The 22,827-nt window shown below is 50.3% G+C and overlaps 1 protein-coding gene across 1 annotated transcript; it reads right to left on the minus strand.

The window, feature by feature from the left end:
* Positions 1-904: 904 nt before the first annotated feature.
* On the minus strand, positions 905-4,501 carry LOC127037658 (fibrinogen-like protein 1-like protein). The gene is made up of 2 exons (XM_050929672.1): positions 4,486-4,501; positions 905-1,485 (listed from the first exon to the last, which is right to left on the minus strand). Exons 1-2 carry the CDS (start codon positions 4,499-4,501, stop codon positions 905-907), a joined length of 597 nt encoding a protein of 198 aa, XP_050785629.1.
* Positions 4,502-22,827: the final 18,326 nt, after the last annotated feature.

The raw sequence follows: 22,827 nt of genomic DNA on the forward strand, positions 1-22,827 counted from the left end.
AGAAGCAGCACTTGCCTGCTTCAATATACGGTATTATATTTTGTTGCGCCTCTTGTGACAAAGTGGGAATGTTCTTAATGTTTTCTCTGAATACTGTGTGGGTGCCTCAGTTTCCCCTGCAAGGTGCCAACTGAAGGTGTTGGGGACAAAGAGATCAGATGGCCTCCTTCTCAAGAAGAGACACAAAGGCCAGAGGAGGGAGTGTCAGTTTGGAGCTGGCTGGGGAAATGGGGAGAGGCCCAGAACTTGGGTCTAGGCTCCCCACCTCCCAAGATGGACCTGACTGAGAGGGGTCCTGTTTTCTGTACCTACAAACTCTGTTTTGGACCATGTTCCTGTCGTCTAATAAACGTTCTCTTTTACTGGCTGGCTGAGAGTTGGGGTGCAGGGACCTCTGGTTGCCCCAGGACCTGCCTGGGCAGACTCGCTGAGGAAAGTGTACAGTGTGGAAGAGCATGCTGAATGCTCCGAGGTCAGACCCAGGCGGGTGTAAGCTTCTTGCCCTGAGAGAGTCTGCTCAGAGAGAGGAGGCTCCCCCACAGTCCTGACTGGTTTTGTATGGAGTAGTTCCAAAGCATCCCAGCATCCCCTTCCATACCACACGCTTCCCGGAAGTCCACACAGGCACTGACACTCCCTCCTCTGGCCTGTGTCTCTTTTCCAGGCATTAGGAGGCCACCTGATCTCTCTGTCCCCAACACCTTCAGCTGGCACCTTGCAGGGAAACTGAGGCACCCACACAGTATTCAGAGACAACATTAAGAACATTCCCACTTTGTCACAAGAGGCGCAACAAAATATACCGTATATTGAAGCAGGCAAGTGCATGCATCCGATGAAGTGGGTATTCACCCATGAAAGCTCATGCTCCAAAACGTCTGTTAGTCTATAAGGTGCCACAGGATTATTTGCTGTTCTTACCCCAAGTGATGTTCCCTTTGATGTTCAGTTCAACAGAATAACAAGCTGAGTGCCCCCAGCCCCCACCATAGCTAGATGCACAGTTCCCGCTGTAAGTGTCCTGATCCAGGTCTTTAGTGGAGAACTTCATGTTGTCATGCATGGAGTTAGGATTGTTTGGGGCCATGGCGTCCCTTGCAGTCCCCGTGTAAGAGCCCAGCCTCAGCCTGTAGCCGTTGGACTCGTCTTCCAGACTGAAGACGTTGTAGTCTGCATATTTCATGATGCCAGATGAATCGTGGATGACAAACCTGACCTGGTAAACCTTCTGCTTGGCGATCCGATAGATGTACTCCGTCCCCAGCCAGTAGTCATCCTGCACATTGCCAAAGCCGTACTTGTAGGTGCTCCAGGACTCGGCCCAGGTGATCTGCGTGTCATGCTGATTCCACTGAAGCACCGTCCAGTCCTTGCTGGTGCTGTTCAAGTCACAGTAAATGACAATCTGGTGCAGTCCTGTGGGCTGAATCACGAAGACACCACTGACCCTGTTCCAGGTTATCTCACCACAGTCCTTGGGCCAGACTGTGCATGAGAGAGCTCGCTTTCACTAAACCCCCTGGAACAGAACCCTGCTCAGCTCTTCCCACCCTGGGTCAGAGAAAAAGGGCCCCTCTGGTGTGCCACGGACAGCAGTGTCTGCACTGACACCCCGCATGCTTTGCCAGCCCATTGTCAAAGAGGCTTCAACAATGGATGCAGACGTTGAGCCCGAACCTGCTGTCACAGCCCTGGAAATAGGTTCTGCCACCCGCTCCTGGACAGTTTATTCTCTAACTAGCTACTTTGCATCAGTACTGGATTTACCATGGCACCACTGGTGCCGTGACACCGGGCCCACCAGGGGCAGCTCTGGGAATTTTGCTGCCCCAAGCACAGTCCAAAGGGGCCCCAGCCCAGCCCGCTCTTCTCCGCCCCCCGCCCACCGCTCTCTCCTGTGGGAGTAGTGGGCAGAAGCTTGGGCCTGTGAGCTCCTGCTGCAGCAGGGCAGGCTTTGCTGGCAACCAAGCTTCCCCCTCCCGCACCTCTTCCCCTGAGCGTGGCAGGTGTGGGATGAGTCCCAGTGCCTGCAAAACTTTCCTATGTGTAGAGCCACTTTTATGGAACTTTGTTATCCCCTGTCCTGAAGGGCAAAGGCACTGAAATGAGAGCAGCCCTCACAATTGAGAAGCGAGTGGCCATAGCACTGTCAGTCCAGTCAGTCAGTCGGGAATCAGTTTGGAGTGGGCAAATCTGCTGTGGGGGCTGCTGTGCTGCAAGTAGTCAGTGCAATCATGGACCAGCTGCTATCAAGGGTAGTGACTTTGGGAAATGTGCAGACCATTGTGGATGGCTTTAATGCACTGTGGTTCCCTAAGTGCGGCACAGCAATAGAAGGAACACATATCCCTATCTTGGCCCTGACACACCAGGGCGGCCAGTACATAAACCAGAAGAGGTACTTTCCCATGGTGCTGCAAGCACTGGTGGATCACAAGGGACGTTTCACTGACATCAACATGGGGTGGCCAGGAAAGATTCATGACATTCACATCTTCAGGAACTCCGGTCTGTTTGAACAGCTGCAGGAAGGGACTTACTTCTCAGACCAGAAAATTACTGTTGGAGATGTTGAAATGCTTGTAGTTATCCTTGGGGACCCAGCCTACCCCTTAATGCCATGGCTCATGAAGTTGTAAACAGGCACCCGGACAGTAGCCAGGAGCAGTTCAACTACAGGCTGAGCAAGTGCAGAATGGTGGTAGAATGAGCATTTGGACTTTTGAAAGCACTCTGGTGCAGTTTACTGACTCAGATCTCAGCCCAACCAATATTCCAATTGTACTTGCTGCTTGTTGTGTGCTCCACAATATCTGTGAGCGTAAGGGGGAGATGTTTATGGTCGGGTGAGAGGTTGAGGCAACTCGCCTCGCAGCCAATTTTGCACAGCCAGACAACAGGGTGATTAGATGTCAGAGAAGCTTTGCAAGCCAGTTTCATGACTGGTCAGGGTATGGTGTGACAGTTGTGTTTGTTTCTCTTGAAGTTACCCGCCCCTATTTATATGAAAGGAAATATAGTAACAATTGTTTAAAAAATGTTCTTTATTATTTGTTGACCAACTCATTGAAAGAAATCAGAAGGTAGATCGGGGGGGATAATTGGATTGGGGGGTGGAGGAGGAGAGAGGGACAAGTCCAGAAACCAAAGCAAATGTTTGCATATGCCAGCTTTCTGCTGCTTGGGTTATTCTCTGGGGTTGAGTATGTGGGTCCACATACACTCTCCCCTCATGTTCTTTGGCATCTGGGTGAGGATGCTATGAAACTTGGGGAGGAGGGAGAGCGGTTATACAGGGGCTGCAGCAGCAGTTTGTGTTCTTGCTGCCTTTCCCGCATTAGATCCACCATACAGCACAGCATATCAGTTTGTTCCCCCATGAGCTTGACCATTCCAAGCATCCATCCTCTCTTCGTGTTCCTGTAATGCTTGATGGGACTCCGCAGTTGTTTGCCTCCACGCATTCAGCTGGGCCCTATCAGTGTGGGAGGACTGCATGAGCTTGGCGAACATGTCGTCCCAAGTTCATTTTTTCCGCATTCTAATCTGGACCAGCCTCTGGGATAGGGGCCACATTGAAACATTTGGACCTGCGGGAGGAGAAAAAGGGAGGGTACTATTTTAAAAGATACATTTCAGAGAACGAAGAGGACACAATTTCTCAGTGAAACAGGCAATTCATAGTACACAGCAGATGTTTTTTCTATACAAATTAGCATTTTGCCTCTTATACTGAAGTGCCTGCCACTTTGGTGCGAGTAAGCCATCACACACGCTGGGCAACAAATTCAGCTTGCTGGCAACCATGGTAAGCCCTAGGGGCACGCAGCGTTCTGCTTCTTCTACATTCATTTCAATGCTTTCAAACTGCTGGGCCCCCTTTCCCATAGCAAGCAATGCCTGGTGGGTTTTCCATATAAAAGGAGGGCCTGTGGGCTTTCTGGGATGATCACTTCACACCCCCTCTCCCACCACGTGGCTCCGATCAGGCTCTCACTCACCAGAAGTACCTTCTCCAGGGTCATGGTCCGGGAGCCCATCTTGTGAGTGGGGGAGGCTATTGGCTCCAGCGTTAAGAATAGTTCCTGGCTGGGGGGGAAACACATTCTCCACTTTCTGCCTGTGCACTGTCCTCCTCCTCTTCGTCCTCCAATAACTGATCCTCCTCACTCCCTGCAACTCTCCCCTTGCAGGTGTCCACGGACAGTGGTGGGTAGGGGTAGCGTCACTCCCCATAATTGCATGCAGCTCACGATAGAAGCAGAAAGTATGGGACTGTGACCCAGAGTGCCCGTTCGCCTCCCTGGCTTTTTGGTACACTTTCCTGAGCACCTTGATTTTTTCACGACACTGCTCTGTGTCTCTGGAGTAGCCTCTTTCCATCATGGCCCTGGAAACTTGAGCGTACATATTTGCGTTCCTTTTTTTGGAACATAGTTCTGCCATAACAGATTCATCTCCTCACCATGCGACGAGATCCAGTACCTCCCATTCGGACCATGCTGGAGCTAGTCTGTGAATCTGGGACTATATGATCTTTTGTGAGGGTGGACTCTGCATGGTCGCTTGTGATGGTGGACTGTGCTGATGGTGACCAAACAGGAAATGAAATTCAAAAGTTCCTGAGGCTTTTCCTGCCCACCTGGCTAGTGCATCGGAGTTGAGAGTGTTGTCCAGAGCAGTCACAAGGGAGCATTCCGGGATAGCTCCCAGAGGCCAATAACATAGAATTGCATCCACAATACCTTTAACCCAGGACTGAGATCTCGATTTAACTGCTACTCACTTGCCGAGGTGGACTACAGAAATCGGATTAAAGAGCCCTTTAAATTGAAAAAAACAGTTTGGGCGTGTGGACAGAATCTTTTTTCTTTTTTTTTGAATTAACTTGGCTAATTCCAAAATAACCGACTAGTGTAGATCAGACTCAGTGCTTGTGACGGGGAAGAGGTGCCTGTTAGGGGCATGGTGGTCAGTTTCCCAGATTTCCGAGAGGGGTGCTCCAACTGGTTCTGGTTTGCAATGCTAAGAGGAACCCCGAGATCCTGACTCTAGTCCTTGTCGCTGCCAATACCATCTGAAACAAGCGTTACACTCCCATCACCTTCTGCACAACCCCTGTTCCCTCCATCTCCACTGGCTTGATCCTCTCCGTTTAGTGCATCCTTCATCTGGAAGGCTGATGATATGGTAACCCTGCAAAGTTCTGCTGATAAATTAAATCTCTGGCTCACACCTGCCTGACTCAGAAACGTTGGCATTCTCACAGAAGGGAGGGAGCCCAAGAAGTCTGGTATCTGCAGTAAATAAAGAATAAACAGACTTTCTAGTGGGGATTCCCTCCCGGCCCACAGGCCAGGCTTGAGGCCAGCAGTTGAAAAAGCAAGATAAGCTGGGTGTAAAGTGGTGCTTTCCCCATAAAGGGATGAAGCCCTGGCTCTGGTTTCTGATGTGGAAGTGGGACACTTCAGGTTGCTAACTCGTCCACTCAGCTGCAGCCTCAGGATGGGAGAGCGTTATTGAAATGACCAGCATTTCACACAGCCTGGAGATGTAGGGCCAAAACCCGGTAGTGGGCCCCAGAGGCCCAGGCAGTGTGGGCATGTGGGTGTGGTGCAGTGCGCAGGGCATTCTATCTGGCCCCTGTGGGACACCATGTGACCTGAGTGCCTGGGCACAGGAAGGAACGTGCCCAAACAGATACAGTAACTACCTTATAGAGAGAGGCAGCCTGCACTCCTCTCAGTGCTGCCCCTCAGCCCAGGCAGGTGCACAAGAGGGAGGGGAGCTCTGGTGCATCCTTTGCTTTCCCAACCCTTCCTGGCCAAAGCACAAGGGACGGGGGCACAGGTACACGCTGTTTTTCCTTTAAAATGAAGCAGCATTTCCCCCAGCAACTGCATGCTGCAGCATAAGCCTGACTAGCTAGGAGTCTGGCAGTGCCCCCTGGTTAAAAAAGCATGCCCTTGGGGCCACAGGGTGCCAGGAGCCTGGTGGGGGTCCCTTCCTCAGCACTCGGTGGGACCCTAGGCAGGAATCCTCCCTCCCTGCTCCAAATACCTTTGGGGATTGGGGCCAAAGTACTTTAGAACAAAAAGGAAGTAGTATATTTTACAAATGGGGAAACTGAGGCATAGAGCAGCATAATGAGTTTTCCAAGGTCACAGGTAGAACTCAGGCCCTTAGATGAGCATCCTTCCCACTGGACTACACTGCCATCTACTATTACACTCTGTGAACAGCTGCTAGTTGGCAGCATACCCGCTTCTCTAGGGCAACAGAAGGGGAAGCATGTTTTGAGGGATGATTGGTCCCAAATTGTTATTGCACTTAAATTCCAAATGTAGCTCTGGCTTGTCAGACTCACTGAAATCCTTCTCCTTTAAAGCTTTAACCCTTTGCCTGCCATGGGGTTATGCATTTCTCTTTTCTCTCACAGTGAAACCTGAAATTGCTGGCAGCTTGCCACAGCTACTTGGGCTGTGACATTGTCTGAAGAATTTGGGTTCCATCTCCAAAAATAAGGTGTTTCCAATGAAATTTGTCTGTGAATCATGCCTGGGCAAAGTATTTCTATTGTAACAGTGTTTTTCTGCGTGTCATTTACACCATGTTTTCTCTCTCTCTCTAATTAATTTAAAATATAGAATGTCGGGCTTGGAAGGGGCCTCAGAAGGTGTCTAGTCCAACCAACCTCCTGCTCAAAGCAGGACCAATCCCCACACATTTCTATTACATAGATTTTTGTCATGGTCACTTGTGGAGTTAGTTGTGCACTATTTAACTTTGTAACACAACATGAATACAATGATGACTTACAGAAAGCACTGTGCCAGACTCTGGTGCAACTTTAACCTGCTCTGATTTGACCCTTCCGCTTCCAGCCCACCCAACAAAAAGCTGTGATTTTACAACTGTAATGGGCCCGCAGCAGCTATGATCAAACTTGGGAACTCTGGAGCTTAACCCATGAACCTCTGCTGCAGGGTTCTCAACCTATTTACCATTGGGGGCTGCATATGCAGTTCTCTGTGTTTTGTGGGCTCTAGCTACACAATGTCTAACACCAGGGCCATGATAGATATACCTGGGGGTGGGGGTGAATCAACTGGTTTCTGTACAAGAGCCTGGATTGCTCTGGGCTGTTGATCTCTGCAATGTCATTGTGAATCCCTGCTCTCAGTGCTGGAAGTGGCCTGGGAAAAGCATGGGGCGGGAGAGGAAGGGGTGTCTATGATAATCTCAGCTGAAATAAATGGCCATGCACTTGGTCGAGCAGTGCTTGCAGTGCAGCCCTCAGTGACCCGGCTCCATTTTGAACTCCTTTTGGCTGGGACTGTGGCCCCTGTCGACTCTGCCCACTTTAAGCCTGGCCTGAGCTGGGCCCACAGAACAGCTGCAGTGTCAGCAGCATATCCCCCTCTGGGCTGCTGGGCTGCAGTGCAGGAGGCAGCGTGCCTGTTCCCTGGGCACCTCTCACCTGGAGCTCGTCTGAGGAGGCTGCCCAGCTGCTGTCTGTGTGTGTGTGTGTGAGCGGGGACTGCCCTCCAGGCCATGAGCTACAGAACACATCTCTGTTAGCCCAGGCTGTAGCAGTCTCATCATTCTCTAGCTGCCACAAGAGGGGGACAAAGTGCTACACCAAGCACCAGGGGGCATACACCCAACCGCTGGTTTTGTTGTGCCATCGGTGACAGTTACTGTGGGTCAAATACAAATCATTGAAAATGGTGTGATTATATTGTGTTATTTTGACAAATAAAATATATAGAATTTTAAAATTTTTGGGGCAGAATTTCCTCAGGAGTAGCCCCAGGGAACAAAGTTTGGGAGTCCCGTCCTAGGGTACAGTAAGGCTCTAGCTGGAGTGCTCTCAGACCCAATCTCAGTGATTCTTTTGGCGAGCTCCTGGAAGACAGGTGAGGGTGCAGGGACGGGTGAAGGGCAAACACAGCACCTGTCTGGAACAAGGGGACCAAGGAGGAGCTGGGAATTCCAGACCAGTCAGCCCAACTTCGAGGCCTGGGAAGATACTGGACTAACATAGCGAACAAGCCCTTTGTAAGCCCCTGGAGGAGAACAGGCTGATGAGCAGGGCTGTAGGGCTACAGTGTATAGTGCCACGGCCTGGGTCTTTCCCCACCTGCCTTCTCCCCCCACGTGCTCCAGGCTACTCAGCCCTCAGTATAGTGACTGGTGAATACATTCTTTGGAAGGGTGGGAGGCTGAGTAAAACTGCCTGAGGGCTGGAGGAGTCAGAGAGGCCCCCCACACACACACCGTGCAGCAGCATCACCAGTCTTGCATGGCTGGGCCCCCGTCCCAGCCCACTGGCTCTTGCAACTCAAAGATTTGCTAAAAGCAGCAAAGAATCCTGTGGCACCTTATAGACTAACAGACGTTTGCTGTGGCAGGTTACTCTGAATGGTGGTGGTGGGGGGGAAATAGCCATCTGACCACCCCAAGAAAACAAAGGGGGTGTGTGTTCCCCAGCCCTGATTATCATTCCAAAATGTAGATGGGATGCTGCTGCCAGGGCCAAAGGGGTGAGGGTCCTGGGTGGGGGTGTTCCTGGGGGAGCCATAGAGGAGTGGAACAATAGAGGAAGGAAGAAGGGGGTTGGTGCAGCTTGGAGCTGGGAGGCTTTGAGCTGCTCTGTAGGGTAAGTGGACATGGGTGTTGGGGGCAGCAGAAGAGCCTTGGGGGTACAAGGGGTAGTGGAGTGACAGGGGGCACAGGGCAGGGGTGAAGAAGGTGTTGGGGGAAGAAAGTGGTTGGGGATGGTGAGGAGCAGCAGAGTTAAGAGGTGGGGTTATTGGGGAATGGGGCAGGGGAGGGTGTGGGTGCTGTGGGACATTAGCAAGTGGGGGGAGGGTCTGGGCAGGGTGATGTTTTATGGGGATGTTTCAGGGCCTGTGCAATGGGGTGAGTTTACTCAGGAGCTGGGGGTTGGAGTGATGAGGAGCAGGGATGTGTGGGCATTGTGACAGGTTTGTTGGGTTTGGGTTTATTTGCCGGATTTGGGGGGATTATCTAGAGATAGTGTAGGAGGGGGTCAAACATATTTAAGTGGGGGTGGGTGGAGGGTTGAGGGTTGGATGGGGCTGTGGGAGGCAGTTTGAGGGGATGTGGGTTGGATTGTGAGGGGTGGGTTGGGAAACTATGGAATGAGTTAGGTTGGGGGTGGGTTTAAGCACTATGGCAGAGGATGGGGCAATGGTGGGGCTGTGGGGGCAGGTGTGAGTGCTGTGGCAGGGCACAGGGACTGTGGGAGGGTGGGTTTGAAGGCTGTGCCAGGGTGGCAGCAGGGCTGTGGTGGAGCTGTGGGGGATGGGTTTGAGCACTATGGCAGGGGATGGGGGGCTGTGGTAGGTGGGTTTGAGGGCTGTGGTGGGGCTGTGGGGGATAGGTCTGAGTGCTGTGGCAGGGCACAAAGGGCTGTGGTGGGGCTGTGGGAGATGGGTTTGGGGGCTATGGTGGGGTCAGGGGGCTGTGGTGGAGCTGTGGGGGATGGGTTTGAGCGCTGTGATCGGGGATGGGGGAATGTGGTGTGGCTGTGGGGGATAGATCTGAGCACTGTGGCAGGGCACTGGGGGCAGTGGGGGCGGGTTTGAGTGCTATGGCAGAGCACGGTGGGGCTATGGGAGGTGGGTTTGAGTGCTATGGCAGGGGGCTGTGATGGGTGGGTTTGAGGGCTGTGACAGGGAAAGGGGGCTGGGTTGGGGCTGTGGGGGATGGGTTTGAGGGCTGTGATAGAGGACAGGGGGCTGTGGTGGGTGGGTTTCAGTGCTGTAGCAGGTAACGGGGGCTGTGGTAGGGCTGTGGTGGATGGGTCTGAGTGCTATGGCAGGGTACGGGGAGGCTGTGATGGATGGGTTTGAGGGCTGTAGTGGGGCTGTGGGGGTGGGTTTGAGCACTGTGATAGGGGTTGGAGGATGTGGTAGGGCTGTGGGGGATGGGTTTGAGTGCTGTGACAGTAAATGGGAGGCTGTGGGGGATGGATTTGGGGGCTACGGCGGGGTCAGGGGGCTGTGATGAAGCTGTGGGGGATGGGTTTGAACAGTGTGGCAGGAGAAGTGGGGCTGCAGTGGATTTGAGCACTGTGATAGGGGATGGGGGTCTGTGGTGGGGCAGCTATGGCAGGTGTGATAAATGAAGAGGGGGTGTGGACACCAAGCCAGCCAGTTAGCTATAAAGTCCCTCTTGGTGACTGTTCTCTGCATGCTTCACCTGTAATGGGTTAAAAACGTCCTCCAGGTGAAGGAAAGGGAGTGGGCATAAAGAGCCACCTGACCAAAAAGAGCCAATAGGAAGGCTAGAACTTTTTTAAATGTGGGGGGGAAACTTCCCCTTTGTGTCTGTTGTTGTTCTCTGGGGTAGAGGGGACCAGGGCAGCAATTTTGCTATGAGAAGCTTTAAACCACATATGAAAAATTATCAAATCATACCTCAGCCCTACTTATCTGAAACCCCAAATATGTAAATAAATCAGTGAATGTCTAGGAAGCTGCAATTAGGTTTATTTCTTTTATTCCTCTTGTCTTGTGGACTCCTCTCCGCCAGGGCTGGCGCTTCCATTCAGGCAAACTAGGCAATCGCCTAGGGGGCCAGGATTTTTGGGGGGTGGCATTTTGCCGGGGGGCGGGTGCGGCAGGCGGCTCCAGTGGACCTGCCGCAGTCGTGCCTGCGGAGGGTCTGTTGGTCCACGGCTCTGGTGGAGCTGCTGCAGGCATATCTGCAGATGGTCCACTGGTCCTGCACAGCTCCGGCGGACCTCCCGTAGGCACGGCTGCGGAAGCTCCACCGGAGCCACAGATCAACGGACCCTCCGAAGAAATGGCTGCGGCAGCTCCACCGGAGCCACGGGAGCGGCGCGCGGAGCGGCGAAATGGTTGTGCGCCTAGGGCGCGAAAAACTCTAGTGCCGGTCCTGCTCTCCGCTAACCCAAAATGCTTTTGTTTTGCTATAACCTTTAAGGAAGACCTCGAGAAGGTTATTCTTGATGTTTAATTTTGTAAGTGGAGTTTTTAAATCTAGTAAAAGCCTAAGATCCAGATGTATTTTCTTTTTTTGTTTTTAATAAAATTTACCTATTTTAAGAACAGGATTGGATTTTTGGTGTCTCAAGAGATTTGTGCGTGGGTTTTAATTAGCTGATCACAACGGCTGATTTCTTCATTTTCCTTTCTCAGCCCTTCCCCAGGAGAGGGAGGTGAAAGGGCTTGATAGTACCCCACAGGAAGGGATGCCCAAGTTGTACCTTCGTGGGTTCCAAGGGGTTTTGCATTTGGGTGCTAGCAGTGTCTACTTATCCCAAGATCAGGGAAAAACTGCAACCTTAGGAGTTTAATACCAGCCTGGATTGGCAAGTACTAATTTTTAGAATCCTTGTGGGGCCCCACCTTCTGCACTTGAAGTGCCAGAGTGGAGAATCAACCTTGACACACACACAGCTGCCTAGTGTCCCGAGAGCCTCCCTTGTGCGCTCCTGTAGCAACCGCCAGCTGGTGTGAGTGGGAAAAGGGACAAGGAAGCACTGCTGCCTCAGGCCAGGACAGGAGACTCTTGCCTCGCGCAGGCCTGCCTCTTGCCTTCAGCCCAGGCAGCCAGAGAGCTCCCTGGCAGGCTGCTACCTCAGCCACCTTTTGCCTCATGTCCTAGGCGCTCTGCTAGTCATCTCCTCGCTTGAAGGCCCAGAGTAAAAAGAAACAAGAGCATCCCTACCAGGGGATGGTTTCAATCCACCAACCTCTGGGCCTAGCACACTTCCACTGCACCACTCTGCTGGGTCTTTGCACATAGCACCCAGCTGCCAGCATCCAGACTAGCACCTTGAGAGCTCTAGTGCTGGCAGGCAGCTGCGAAGGCTGCTAGAGAGCAGCCCTGATCGGTGGTGACTTGTATGGTGTTTCTGTGGCACACTGGGTCAGAGCATTCACCTGTTAACCAAAAGGATGATGATTTGAGCCCACTCAGGGACAGTACTAACCCTATACTACCCACTTGGACCCTCAAAGGAACCCTTTTGCCATTTCAAAGCTGTCCCTGTTGGCCTCAGTGTGTTCAGCTGATGGCCCGAAGAGTGCACTGGCTGAGACACAAAAATCCATCTCCCAGCAGCCATGACCGGGACTCAGGCTTAATCCTCAAGGCCGAGTGCAAAACCTTCAGCCGGGCTTGTTTTGCTCCCTTTCCGCCTCTGCCCAAGCAGCAAGGGAGAAACAGACGAGACATGCTGGCTCTAAGCATATATCTACACTACCTGCCGGATCAGCGGGTAGCAATCGGTTTATTGGGGATCTATATATCTCATGTCTTATCTAGACACGATATGTCAATCCCCAAAGCACTCCCGTCCACTCCGGCACTTCACCAGGGTGAGCAGCGGTAGCAGAGTTGACAGGGGGAGCCATGGCTGTCGACCCCACACCATGAGGACGGGAGGAAAGTCAAAATAAGAGACTTCAGCTATGCTATTCCCATAGCTGAAGTTGTGTATCTTACATCAATCCTGCCCCCTAGTGTAGGCCAGGCCTAAGACTGCCTCCTTCCCACTTCCCTGTTGGCTGCTGTGATAAATGAGAGGGGGGGGGCATAGCTCCCTTTTGTGGAGACCCAGCCAGCCAGTTAGCTATAAAGTCTCTCTTGGTGGCTGTTCTCTGCTTGTTTCAACTGTAAAGGGTTAAGAAAGCCTCCCTGCATAGGTAAAAGAAAGGGAGTGGGCACCTGATCAAAAGAGCCAATGGGAGGGCTAGAACTTTTTAAAAATTGGGGGAAAAAACCCTTCCCTTTGTCTGTCTGTGAGAAGCTGAAGGCCAGGTATAAAAACCAGCAAAATCATATCTAGAATTGCTTATTTGGAACCCAGATATGCAAGTAGACCAGAAAATGTGTAGAAAGGTGTATGTCAGGGTTTCTTCCCCACGCTGAACTCTAGGGTACAGATGTTGGGACCTGCATGAAAGCCCCTTAAGCTTATTTCTACCAGCTTAGGTTAAAACCTGGTACGCTGTCACCACCAAGTGATTTAACAAGAAACGGAAAGGACCACTTGGAGTTCCTCTTCCCCCAAATATCTCCCCAAACCTTTACACCCCCTTTCCTGAGGAGGCTTGAGAATAATATCCTAACCTATTGGTTACAAAGTGCTCAAAGACCCAAACTCCTAGGTCTCTGGACAATGGAAAAATCAGTCAGGTTCTTAAGGATTTTATTAAAAAGAAAATGTAAAACTCATCTCTGTAAAATCAAGATGGAAAATAACTTTACAGGGTAATCAGATTCAAAGAGCCCAGAGGAACCCCCTCTAGCCTTAGGTTCCAAGTTACAACAAAACAGGGATAAATTTCCCTCTAGCAAAGGTAAAATTCACAAGTTGAGAAAACAAAGATAAACTAATATGCCTTGCCTGGCTGTTACTTACAAGTTTGAAATATGAGAGACTTGTTCAGAAAGATTTGGAGAAAATGGATTGACAGCCGGTCCCTCTTAGTCTCAAGAGAGAACACAGCCAAAACAAAGAGCACAAACAAAAGTCTTCTCCCCCTTAAGGATTTGAAAGTATCTTGTCCCCTTATTGGGCCCTTGGGTCAGGTGTCAGCCAGGTTACCTGAGCTTCTTAACCCTTTACAGGTAAAAGGATTTTGGTGTCTCTGGCCAGGAGGGATTTTATAGTATTGTACACAGGAGGGCTGTTCCCTTCCCTTTATAGTTATGACAATAACAGTATAATGGCATCCACTCTAGAGCTTTTACCGGTGTAACTATTTAGCTCTAAAATCAATCCCCTCAATTAAATCATGCAATTGGTACAAAAATGGTGCCTAGGTCAGAAAGCAAGGCAAAGGGGAGGGGGTGTAATCTTAAAAAAAACCCCAACCTTTCAGACCTTCTTTATAGATCATAAAAAGAGCTAATGCTTCTACAGTGTTTTGAGCATATAAAGTGCTATCAAACACCAAGTGTTAGGATTATTAAAAGAGCACATGACTAAGAAAAGCCTTTGAGTAATCCCATATTCTGACTCAATTCCAGTCTGGGTAGTTGTATTCTGCCCACTTAAAATTCCCTTTCCAGCTGGCTAATGGTGAGCCCTGCACCTTGTGTCATCACATATTATATATATACACACACACATCAGTGCAAAGACCTGCCACTCTGACTTGGGAGCATTTTCCACCCCTTTTGCCTGGGTGCAGGTCAGGTAATGAATTGGGCCTGCTGGTTTTTCTCTTGGACTGACCCACTTTGCCCCATCCCAAGATAAGGTGCAGGGCCAGTCATGAAAGAACAGCGTCAGGGGAGGCAAAGGGCCTGATTCTGATCTCATGTTTGGTGTAAAACAGGAGTAACTCAATGGATGCCAGTGTTTGGACATTAGTGTAAATAAGACCAGAATCGATCCCTGTGGTTGCCTGGTAAATTTCATTCCCCATTCAGGGCAATTGCTTCCTCCTCCTATTTGCGCAAGTGCTTTGCTCATTAAAATAGGACAAAAGGAAAGGGCAAAGAAATGGTGATGTAGGCCTTGTCTACACTAGAGGGCGGGGCGGGGTCGATGAGAGATACACAACTTCAACTACAGGAATAGCGCAGCTGAAGTCAAAGTATCTTATTCCAACTTACATCCCGTCCTCATGGCGCAGGATCGAGGGCCGCGGATGCCCCGTCGACTCCGCTACTGCCGCTCGCCCTGGGGGCGTTCCGGAGTTGACGAGCGCACGTTCAGGGATCGATATATCATGTCTAGATGAGATGTGATATATCGATCCCTGAGAACTCGATCGCAACCCGCCCATATGGCGGGTAGTGTAGACATATCCTGACAGAATGAGAAGCTTAAGCCTGGAAAGCAGGAAGGTCACATCAAGCCTGGGACGATAAGAGCCAAGGTTAACGAAGAGCAGGGCACTTGGTGCCAAGTCACTCAGAGACAGAAAAGGAGATTGACACTCATCTCTTGCTGTTCTGGTTACATATTATTCTCTCTCCTTTCCAGTTCCCCTTCCTTCCAATCCCCCCCACACACGCTCTGTCTCATTAAGAAACAGCTCATCTGCATGGGTCAACTTTCCTCTCATTCAGACTGATGTGACTCCACTGAGTTAATGCTGATCTTCAACAGTGTAAGTGAGGAAAATCATGCCCCAAATCTCCTGCTAGCAACAAGAGGCAACCCCTCAGCTGGTGCCATAGCTCCATTGGATCTGCCCCCAAATAGCTTTTCTGGAGGAATGGGAAAGGCCGTTAAATGTGGAATAGCAGATCCACAGTCATTTTTTAAGATTAGCACTGCTGTCATGGCAGCCACCCAGGAGGGATGGAAAAGAACAGAAGCTTCTGTCTCAGATGCTGCAGGCAGGACACAAGGACAGTTAGCGCTCTCGGCCCCTGGATCCTGACTCACATAATGGGCTTGGGAGAACATCTCACTCTAGCTTTCTCATTCCCAGAGAGATGTTGCTCACGCTGCTTCAGCCTGTGGTGCCAAGTACAGCATATAACAAAGCTTAGCTAGATAGCTCAGTGGTTTGAGCATTGGTCTGCTAAACCTAGGGTTATGAGTTCAATCCTTGAGGGGGCCACTTAGGGATCTGGGGCAAAAATCAGTACTTGGTCCTGCTAGTAGGGGCTGGGCTTGATGACCTTTTGAGGTCTCTTCTAGTTCTAGGAGATAGGTATATCTATTATTATTATTAAGCTGAGTCATTTTTAAGGCCGGCCAGACTTGGAACAGAATAGAGAGAAAGAAAAAAAGATAGGCTAGTATAGAGAAGTGGGGTGAAATGATGTACCAAGGCAGAGGCAGCAGGAAGCTAAAACATCAGTGTGACAAAGTGTGTTTTTCCCCTTGTTATGGTGTATGTGTGTCTTACTGTTGAGCCTATGTGAATTTTACTGTTCTGCATGAATACTGTGTGTGCCTCAGTTTCCCTGCATGCTGCACTAATACCTTGGTGGTGGTAATAGGGGTGCGTGACTTTGGCTGAGACTTCTGGTCTCCCACCCCTCCCAGGCTACCTTGGCAGTTATCCCCCCATTTGTGTGATGAATTAATAAAGAATGCATGAATTTGAAACAACAATGACTTTATTGCCTCTGCAAGCGGTGAGCAAAGGGGGGAGGGGAGAGCGGTTGGCTTACAGGGAAGTAGAGTGAACCAAGGGGGCAAGTTTTCATCAAGAAGAAACAAACAGAACTTTCACACTGTAGCCTGGCCAGTCATGAAACTGATTTTCAAAGCTTCTCTGATGCACAGTGCGCCCTGGTGTGCTCTTCTACCTCCCTGGTGTCTGGCTGCATGTAATCAGCGGCCAGGCGATTTGCCTCAACCTTCCATTCCACCATAAATGTCTCCCCCTTACTCTCACAGATACTGTGGAGCACACAGCAAGCAGTAATAACGATGAGAGGTCTAACCAAGTCAGTAAACTGCACCAGCGCACTTTTAAACATCCAAATGCACATTCTATCACCATTCTGCCCTTACTCAGCCTATAGTTGAACAGGGACCTGTGAACGGCTTCATGAGCCATGGCTTTAAGGGGTAAGCTGGGTCCCTAAGGATAACTATAGGCATTTCAACATCCCCAATGGTGATTTTCTAGTCTGGAAAGTAAGTCCCTTCCTGCAGCCATTCACACAGATGAGAATTCCTAAAGATGCACGCGTCATGTACCTTTCCTGGCCATCCCACATTGATGTTGGTGAAACATCCCTTGTGATCCACCAGTGCTTGCGGCACCATTGAAAAGTACCCCTTGTGGTTTATGTACTGGCTGCCTTGGTGCTCCAGTCCCAAGATAGGGATATGCGTTCCGTCTATTGCCCCACCACAGTTAGGGAATCCCATTGCAGCAAAGCCATCCACTATGACCTGCACATTTTCCAGAGTCACTACCCTTGATAGCAGCAGGTCAGTGATCGCATTGGCTACTTGGATCACAGCAGCCCCCACAGTAGATTTGCCCACTCCAAAGTGATTCCCTACTGACCAGTAGCTGTCTGACATTGCAAGCCTCCAGAGGGCTATTGACACTCGCTTGTGAACTGTGAGGGCTGCTCTCATCTTGGTATTCTGGCACTTCAGGGCAGGGGAAAACAAGTCACAAAGTTCCATGAAAGTGCCCTTACGCATGTGAAAGTTTCGCAGCCACTGGGAATCATTCCAGACCTGCAACACTATGCGGTCCCACCAGTCTATGCTTTTTTCCCAGGCCCAGAATCTGTATTCCATGGCATGAACCTGCCCCATTACCACCATGATGTCCAAATTGCCAGGGCCCATATTTTGAGAGAAGTCTGTGTCCATGTCCCCATCACTCTCATCACCATGCTGCCGTCACCTCCTTGCCTGCTTTTGAAGTTTCTGGTGGTGCATATACCGCAGGATCATGCGCGTGGTGTTTACAGGGCTCATATCTGTGGCAGTGATATGAGCGGGCTCCATGCTTGCTGTGGTATGGCGTCTCCAGGAGACCAGGAGCAGAGTGGCAGCAGAAGCGGTCGTTCGATGACAACGGTTTGCAGCCCTGCTGCACCATCTGCTGCCAGAGCAGGAGAGCAGAGTGGCAGCGGAAGCAGTCGTTGGATGATGACAGTTTGCAGTCCTACTGCACCATCTGCTGCCAGCAGCACCCAGGACACAACAGCGATGGCTGAGCTAAGCAGGCTGCATCTGAGAGGAAAAAAGGTGCGAAACAATTATCTGCCATTACTGTCATGGAGGGAGGGGTGACTGATGACATGGCTTACAGGGTTTGCTTACAGAGAATTAAAATCAACAAGGGGGCGGGTTTACATCAAGGAGAAACACACAACTGTCACACCGAAGCCTGGCCAGTCATGAAACTGGTTTTCAAAGCCTCTGTGATGTGCAGTGTGCCTTGCTGTGCTCTTCTAATTGCAAACAGCCTAGTCAGCAAACAGCACCAGCAAGCTTTTAATGTCCAAAGGCACAGTCTACCACCATTGTGCACTTGCTCAGCCTATAGTTGACCTGCTCCTTACTACTGTCCAGGTTTCATAAGCCATGGGAGCAAGGGGTAGGTGAAACCATGTGGTGCTGCTGGCTCGGAGAGCAGCCTGAGGCAGACTCCTCCAGCTGCCATGATATTCCAGGCAGCACTGAATCTCCATGAGATGAAACTTAAAGAAGAGAATGACCTGGAGTCACTCCCATTTATGTCCAGACATCTCTGACTGACCTCATCAAGGTTGGCCAGGAGCACTCATGTCTGCCCAGGCACCCCGATGGGTGATAACAGCTAGCAATTATATTACACCAGCTGCTGCAAAGGCAAGGAGCTGCTCTTATGCAGTAATGCAGTACCACGTCTGCCAGCAGCACCCAGGAGACGTACGGTGATGGTGAGCTGAGCGGGATCCATGCTTGCCGTGGTATATCATCTGCACAGCTAACCCAGGAAAAAAGGTGAGAAATGATTGTTTGTCATTGCTTTCACAGAGGGGGGCCTGACGACATGTACCCCAAACCACCCGCAACAATGTTTTTTCCCCATCAGGCATTGGGAGATCAACCCAGAATTCCAATGGGCAGCAGACACTGTGGGAACTGTGGGATAGCTACCCACAGTGCAACGCTCTGATAGTCAATGCTAGCCTCGGGGCTGTGGACGTACTCCGCCGACTTAATGCACTTAGTGGGGATACACACAATTGACTGTATAAAATCAATTGCTAAAAAATTGACTTCTATAAAATTGACCTAATTTCATAGTGTAGACCTACCCTTAGTTAAGAGAGACTTTTCCAGTGCCTAGTGTTCAGCCTTTCTTGGCAATTAGCAACTTGCATAGTTCTAGCTTCTTCTTCAATCTTATTTATGTTTCTTCCTTTTCTGTCCCTACTTCCCTTACCCAAAATAAGCAAACAGAAAACAACAAACCAGTTTGTCTGTTCTCCAGCCACCACACTTAAAACTCACTTAAAATCACTACAAGTAATGCAAAGCAATTAGCTGTGCACAGATCCTGAGCCTAGAGGGGAATCCTCTGTTTTAAATCTTTTTATTACCCTGTAAAATTACCTTCCATTCTGATTTTACAGAGGTGCTTCTTTTAAGAACCTGATTGGTTTTTAGTGCCCTAAAAACCAAAGGGTCTGGTCTGTGCTCACCTTGTTAACCTATTTGGTTGGTATATTATTCTCAAGCCTCCCCAGGAACGGGGTGAAGGGGCTTGGGGAGATATTTGGGGGGGATAGGGCTCCAAGTGGCCCCTCCCTGAATGTCTGTTCAAATCACTTGGTGGTGACAGCAATATCATCCCAGGACAAGGAAAGGAATTTATGACTTGGGGAAGTTTTTAACTTGAGCTAGTGGAATATAAGCTTAGGGAATCTTTCATGCAGGTCCCCACATCTGTACCCCAGAGTTCAGAGTGGGAAGGGAACCCTGGCAAGGTGTTATTCAAGTAATTGGGAGTACTTGGCTAACAGTGGACCTTGATAGATGCCAATCCACATCTGAGCTTTCCTGGGAATTTCCTGTAAAGAACTGAGTTATGCATGGAAATGTGACTTGCCCATGTGACTCCAAAACTGCATCTTGGTGCTGGATACTGCACAGGAGAGGGGCTCCATGCACAAGAGAAAGTCTATTTAATTTCTGGGAAATCCCTCTGTTTTGTCTTCAGCTGGCTCAAGAGATATAATAATTGGAGATATACCTATCTCCTAGAACTGGAAGAGACTTTGAAAGGTCATTGACTCCAGCCCCCTGCCTTCACTAGCAGGACCATGTACTGATTTTTGCCCCAGCCTCTAAGTGGCCCCTTCAAGGTTTGAACTCAACCCTGGGTTTAACAGGGCAATGCTCAAACCACTGAGCCATCCCTGCCCCCAAAGACATGCCTGAAACAAACTGGAACAAAGGAAAATATGTACAGGGGTGTGAGGGATTGCTGGACCCAGACTAGGAGGTAGCTAATCTGTCAAAGACGCTTATTGGAACATCTCTGAGAGTGAGATTTACTTGCATTTAGTTTCCTATTATAGAAGACTTAGACTTCTTGTTTTTCTTTTATTTTGCCTGGTAATTTACTGTCTTTACTTGTGTAACCCTTCTGCCCCTCTGAGTTGGCAGCAACAAGGGCCGGGTTCAGTATCCAGGGGTTCCGATTCAGTAACACAATGCATAACCGGCTCGAGCCCCCACCCAGTGACCTGGGACACTCACATACCACACCTCCCTGGGCGCCTCTAGGAGGCGCCTCTAGGAGTCTGAGTGTAGCAAAATCTTTTTAATAAAGGAAGGAATCAATGCGGCATCCCATTGGAGAAACACCACAAACAGGGTTATAACACAAACCATAAACAAAAACCCACCTCCAAGTACATTTGGCACTGTCCTTTTTCCCCTTAGGGTTTTAAGTCCAATCACCCCAAAGTCCAACAACCCAAAAGTCTCTGGTCAATGCCACCCCAGAGTTCGAGAGTTTATCTGTAGAGGTCCCTCCCCCCAGCCTGGGTAGAAAGGGGCACCTTACGTGGTCCGGGGCCAACAGCCCTGCCTCTCCATGGGTTCTGCTTCCGCCTTCTCCATGAACTGCTCCTCTTTACCAGCCGCTCCACGCTGCTCCTCCAGCCGTCCTCAGAAACTGCTCCGCTCCACCAGCTGCTCTGCTCCATGAACTGCTCCAGTTCTTTCTGCAAGCTGCTCGGCTCCACCCGTCCCACAGCTACTCCACTCTGCCAGCCGCTCTGCTGCCACCAGCTGCTCTGTTCCACAGTATAGCTTCAGGCTCCCCCACTAGTTAGCACAGTACTCACTGCTCTCAGCTCAGTAATTTCAGCTCTTAGTGGGGGAGCCCCAGTGCACCATTAGCCCAAAGTGAGTTTAGCTCAGTAACCTGCATTTAGATTCTTGAGGCCATAAAAAAAAAAAAATCAACTCTGCCATTCCACAGTGGAGAGGGCACAGGCACCCAGCCTCTCTCAACTCACTGGGTTTTGGAACCCATGTCCCTTGTCTAGCAAGTACCACCCAACTGAGGGTGAGTCATTTGTCACCAAGCACAGTCCCACAGCTCAGCAGTCTGGGATAGGGTAGGCGTGCCTATGCAAATACACTCTCTGAAATTCTTTCCACCAGATGTCAGGGTAGAGCTTATCCTGATTCTGCTTACACTTGGAACCACTTAAATCCTACTTTTTATATTTAATAAAATCACTTTTTATTTATTAGTTAACCCGGAGTAAGTATTAATACCTGGGAGGGGTGGTGAGTGGGCAAACAGCTATGCCTCTCTCTCTTTCAGTGTCATAGAGGGCAAACAATTTATGAGTTTACCTTGTATAAGCTTTATACGGGGTAAAACAGATTTATTTGGGGTTTGGACCCCACTGGGAGCTGGGTATCTGAATGCTGGAGACAAGAGCACTTCCTAAGCTGTTTTCAGTTTAGCCTGCACTTGTCAGGGACATGGTTCAGACTTGGATCTGTGTTTTCAGCAGGCAAGCGTGTCTGGTTCAAACAAGACAAGGCACTGAAGTCCCAAGCTGGCAGGGAAAACGGGCTCAGAGGTAGTCCCAGCATATCAGGTGGCAGTCCCTAGGGAGTTTCTGTGACCCAACCCGTCACAGGAACTTGTGTCTGTAAATATGATTGACGTCGGTTACACTGATAATGGCCTCTAGATGGCAATCTTGTCCCAGGATTGATCAAACAGCATTTGGTTGTGAAATGAACTGGTACTGCGGGAGCTAACCCGGACCCCTCACCCTGCTCATGAATCTGCTAGAGGGGGGTGTTGTCCTTTAGATCAGGGTTCTACAGGTGCTGCCTAAAATGTAAATTCATGTCTCCTTAGCATGCTCACCACATGCCCCCTCCTCTGCAGGGAGCAGACGATGTCACTGCCCTGGGGAGACAGTTTCCATCAGCTAATTGGGAAAGAGCCCATCCCAGGAGAAATATACAAAAGGGTTGTAGCTCCCACTGCTCTGGAGTCATGATAGGCGAGCTGGCTATTGGTTTCTTTCTGTTCTTCCCAATACTCCCCTTCCCAGCTGAGGTATCCCCCCAAGTCCCTCAAACAATGTCAATACCCCCTTCACCAGGAGGATGCAAAGAAGGCCTGCTACTGCCTCCTGGGAGGGTTCTTGGAAAATTCATTCAGGCCTGGACATTATGGGCCAAGGCTTAGAAGAGAGATGTCAAAGAGGCAAGGAAGAGATATGAGTCTAGATACTGGAAACATCCCTACCGGGAGGGTGTAGTATCATCTCCTCCTGCTAGACCAGACTCTCCCAACCTTTTTGTAACCCCTTTCAAAGGAATGACCTATTTGGGGATGCCCTCATCCCTGCCCAGAAACTGATACTTGGCCTTCTCTGCCCTGCCTTTTTCCAACTTCCCACCCCAAGGGCTCCTCTACCTCCTCCACCTATCCCCAGCAAAACCTTTGTCTCCTCTACCTCTTTCTTTCCTCCCAGCCTCTTTCTTCCCCCAGATCTCCTCTGACTCAACCCACCAGACTCCCTCTCCCGAATCAGGAGATGGCTGGCAGGTGTCCTCTAGTTCCTCCACACTCTCCTAGCTGCTACGTTTTGTGCAGCCTCACGCAGGGCCGGCTCTGGCTTTTTTGCCATCCCAAGCAAAAAAACACCTGTGGGCCAGCCGGAGCAGCGAAGGGGGGGGACAAACAAACCTGTAGGCCGGCCGGAGCAGCAAAGGGTGGGGGGCAGGGCTGGTTCTAAGTTTTTTGCTGCCCCAAGAAAAAAAATTTTTGGCTGCCCCCCATGCCAGCCCTGGGCCCCCCTACCCACACCCCCTGCTGCCCCAGCACTGGGCTTCCCCCTTTCTCC

The sequence above is a fragment of the Gopherus flavomarginatus genome, chromosome 19, assembly GCF_025201925.1.
Source record: "Gopherus flavomarginatus isolate rGopFla2 chromosome 19, rGopFla2.mat.asm, whole genome shotgun sequence".
NCBI lineage: Eukaryota > Metazoa > Chordata > Testudines > Testudinidae > Gopherus > Gopherus flavomarginatus.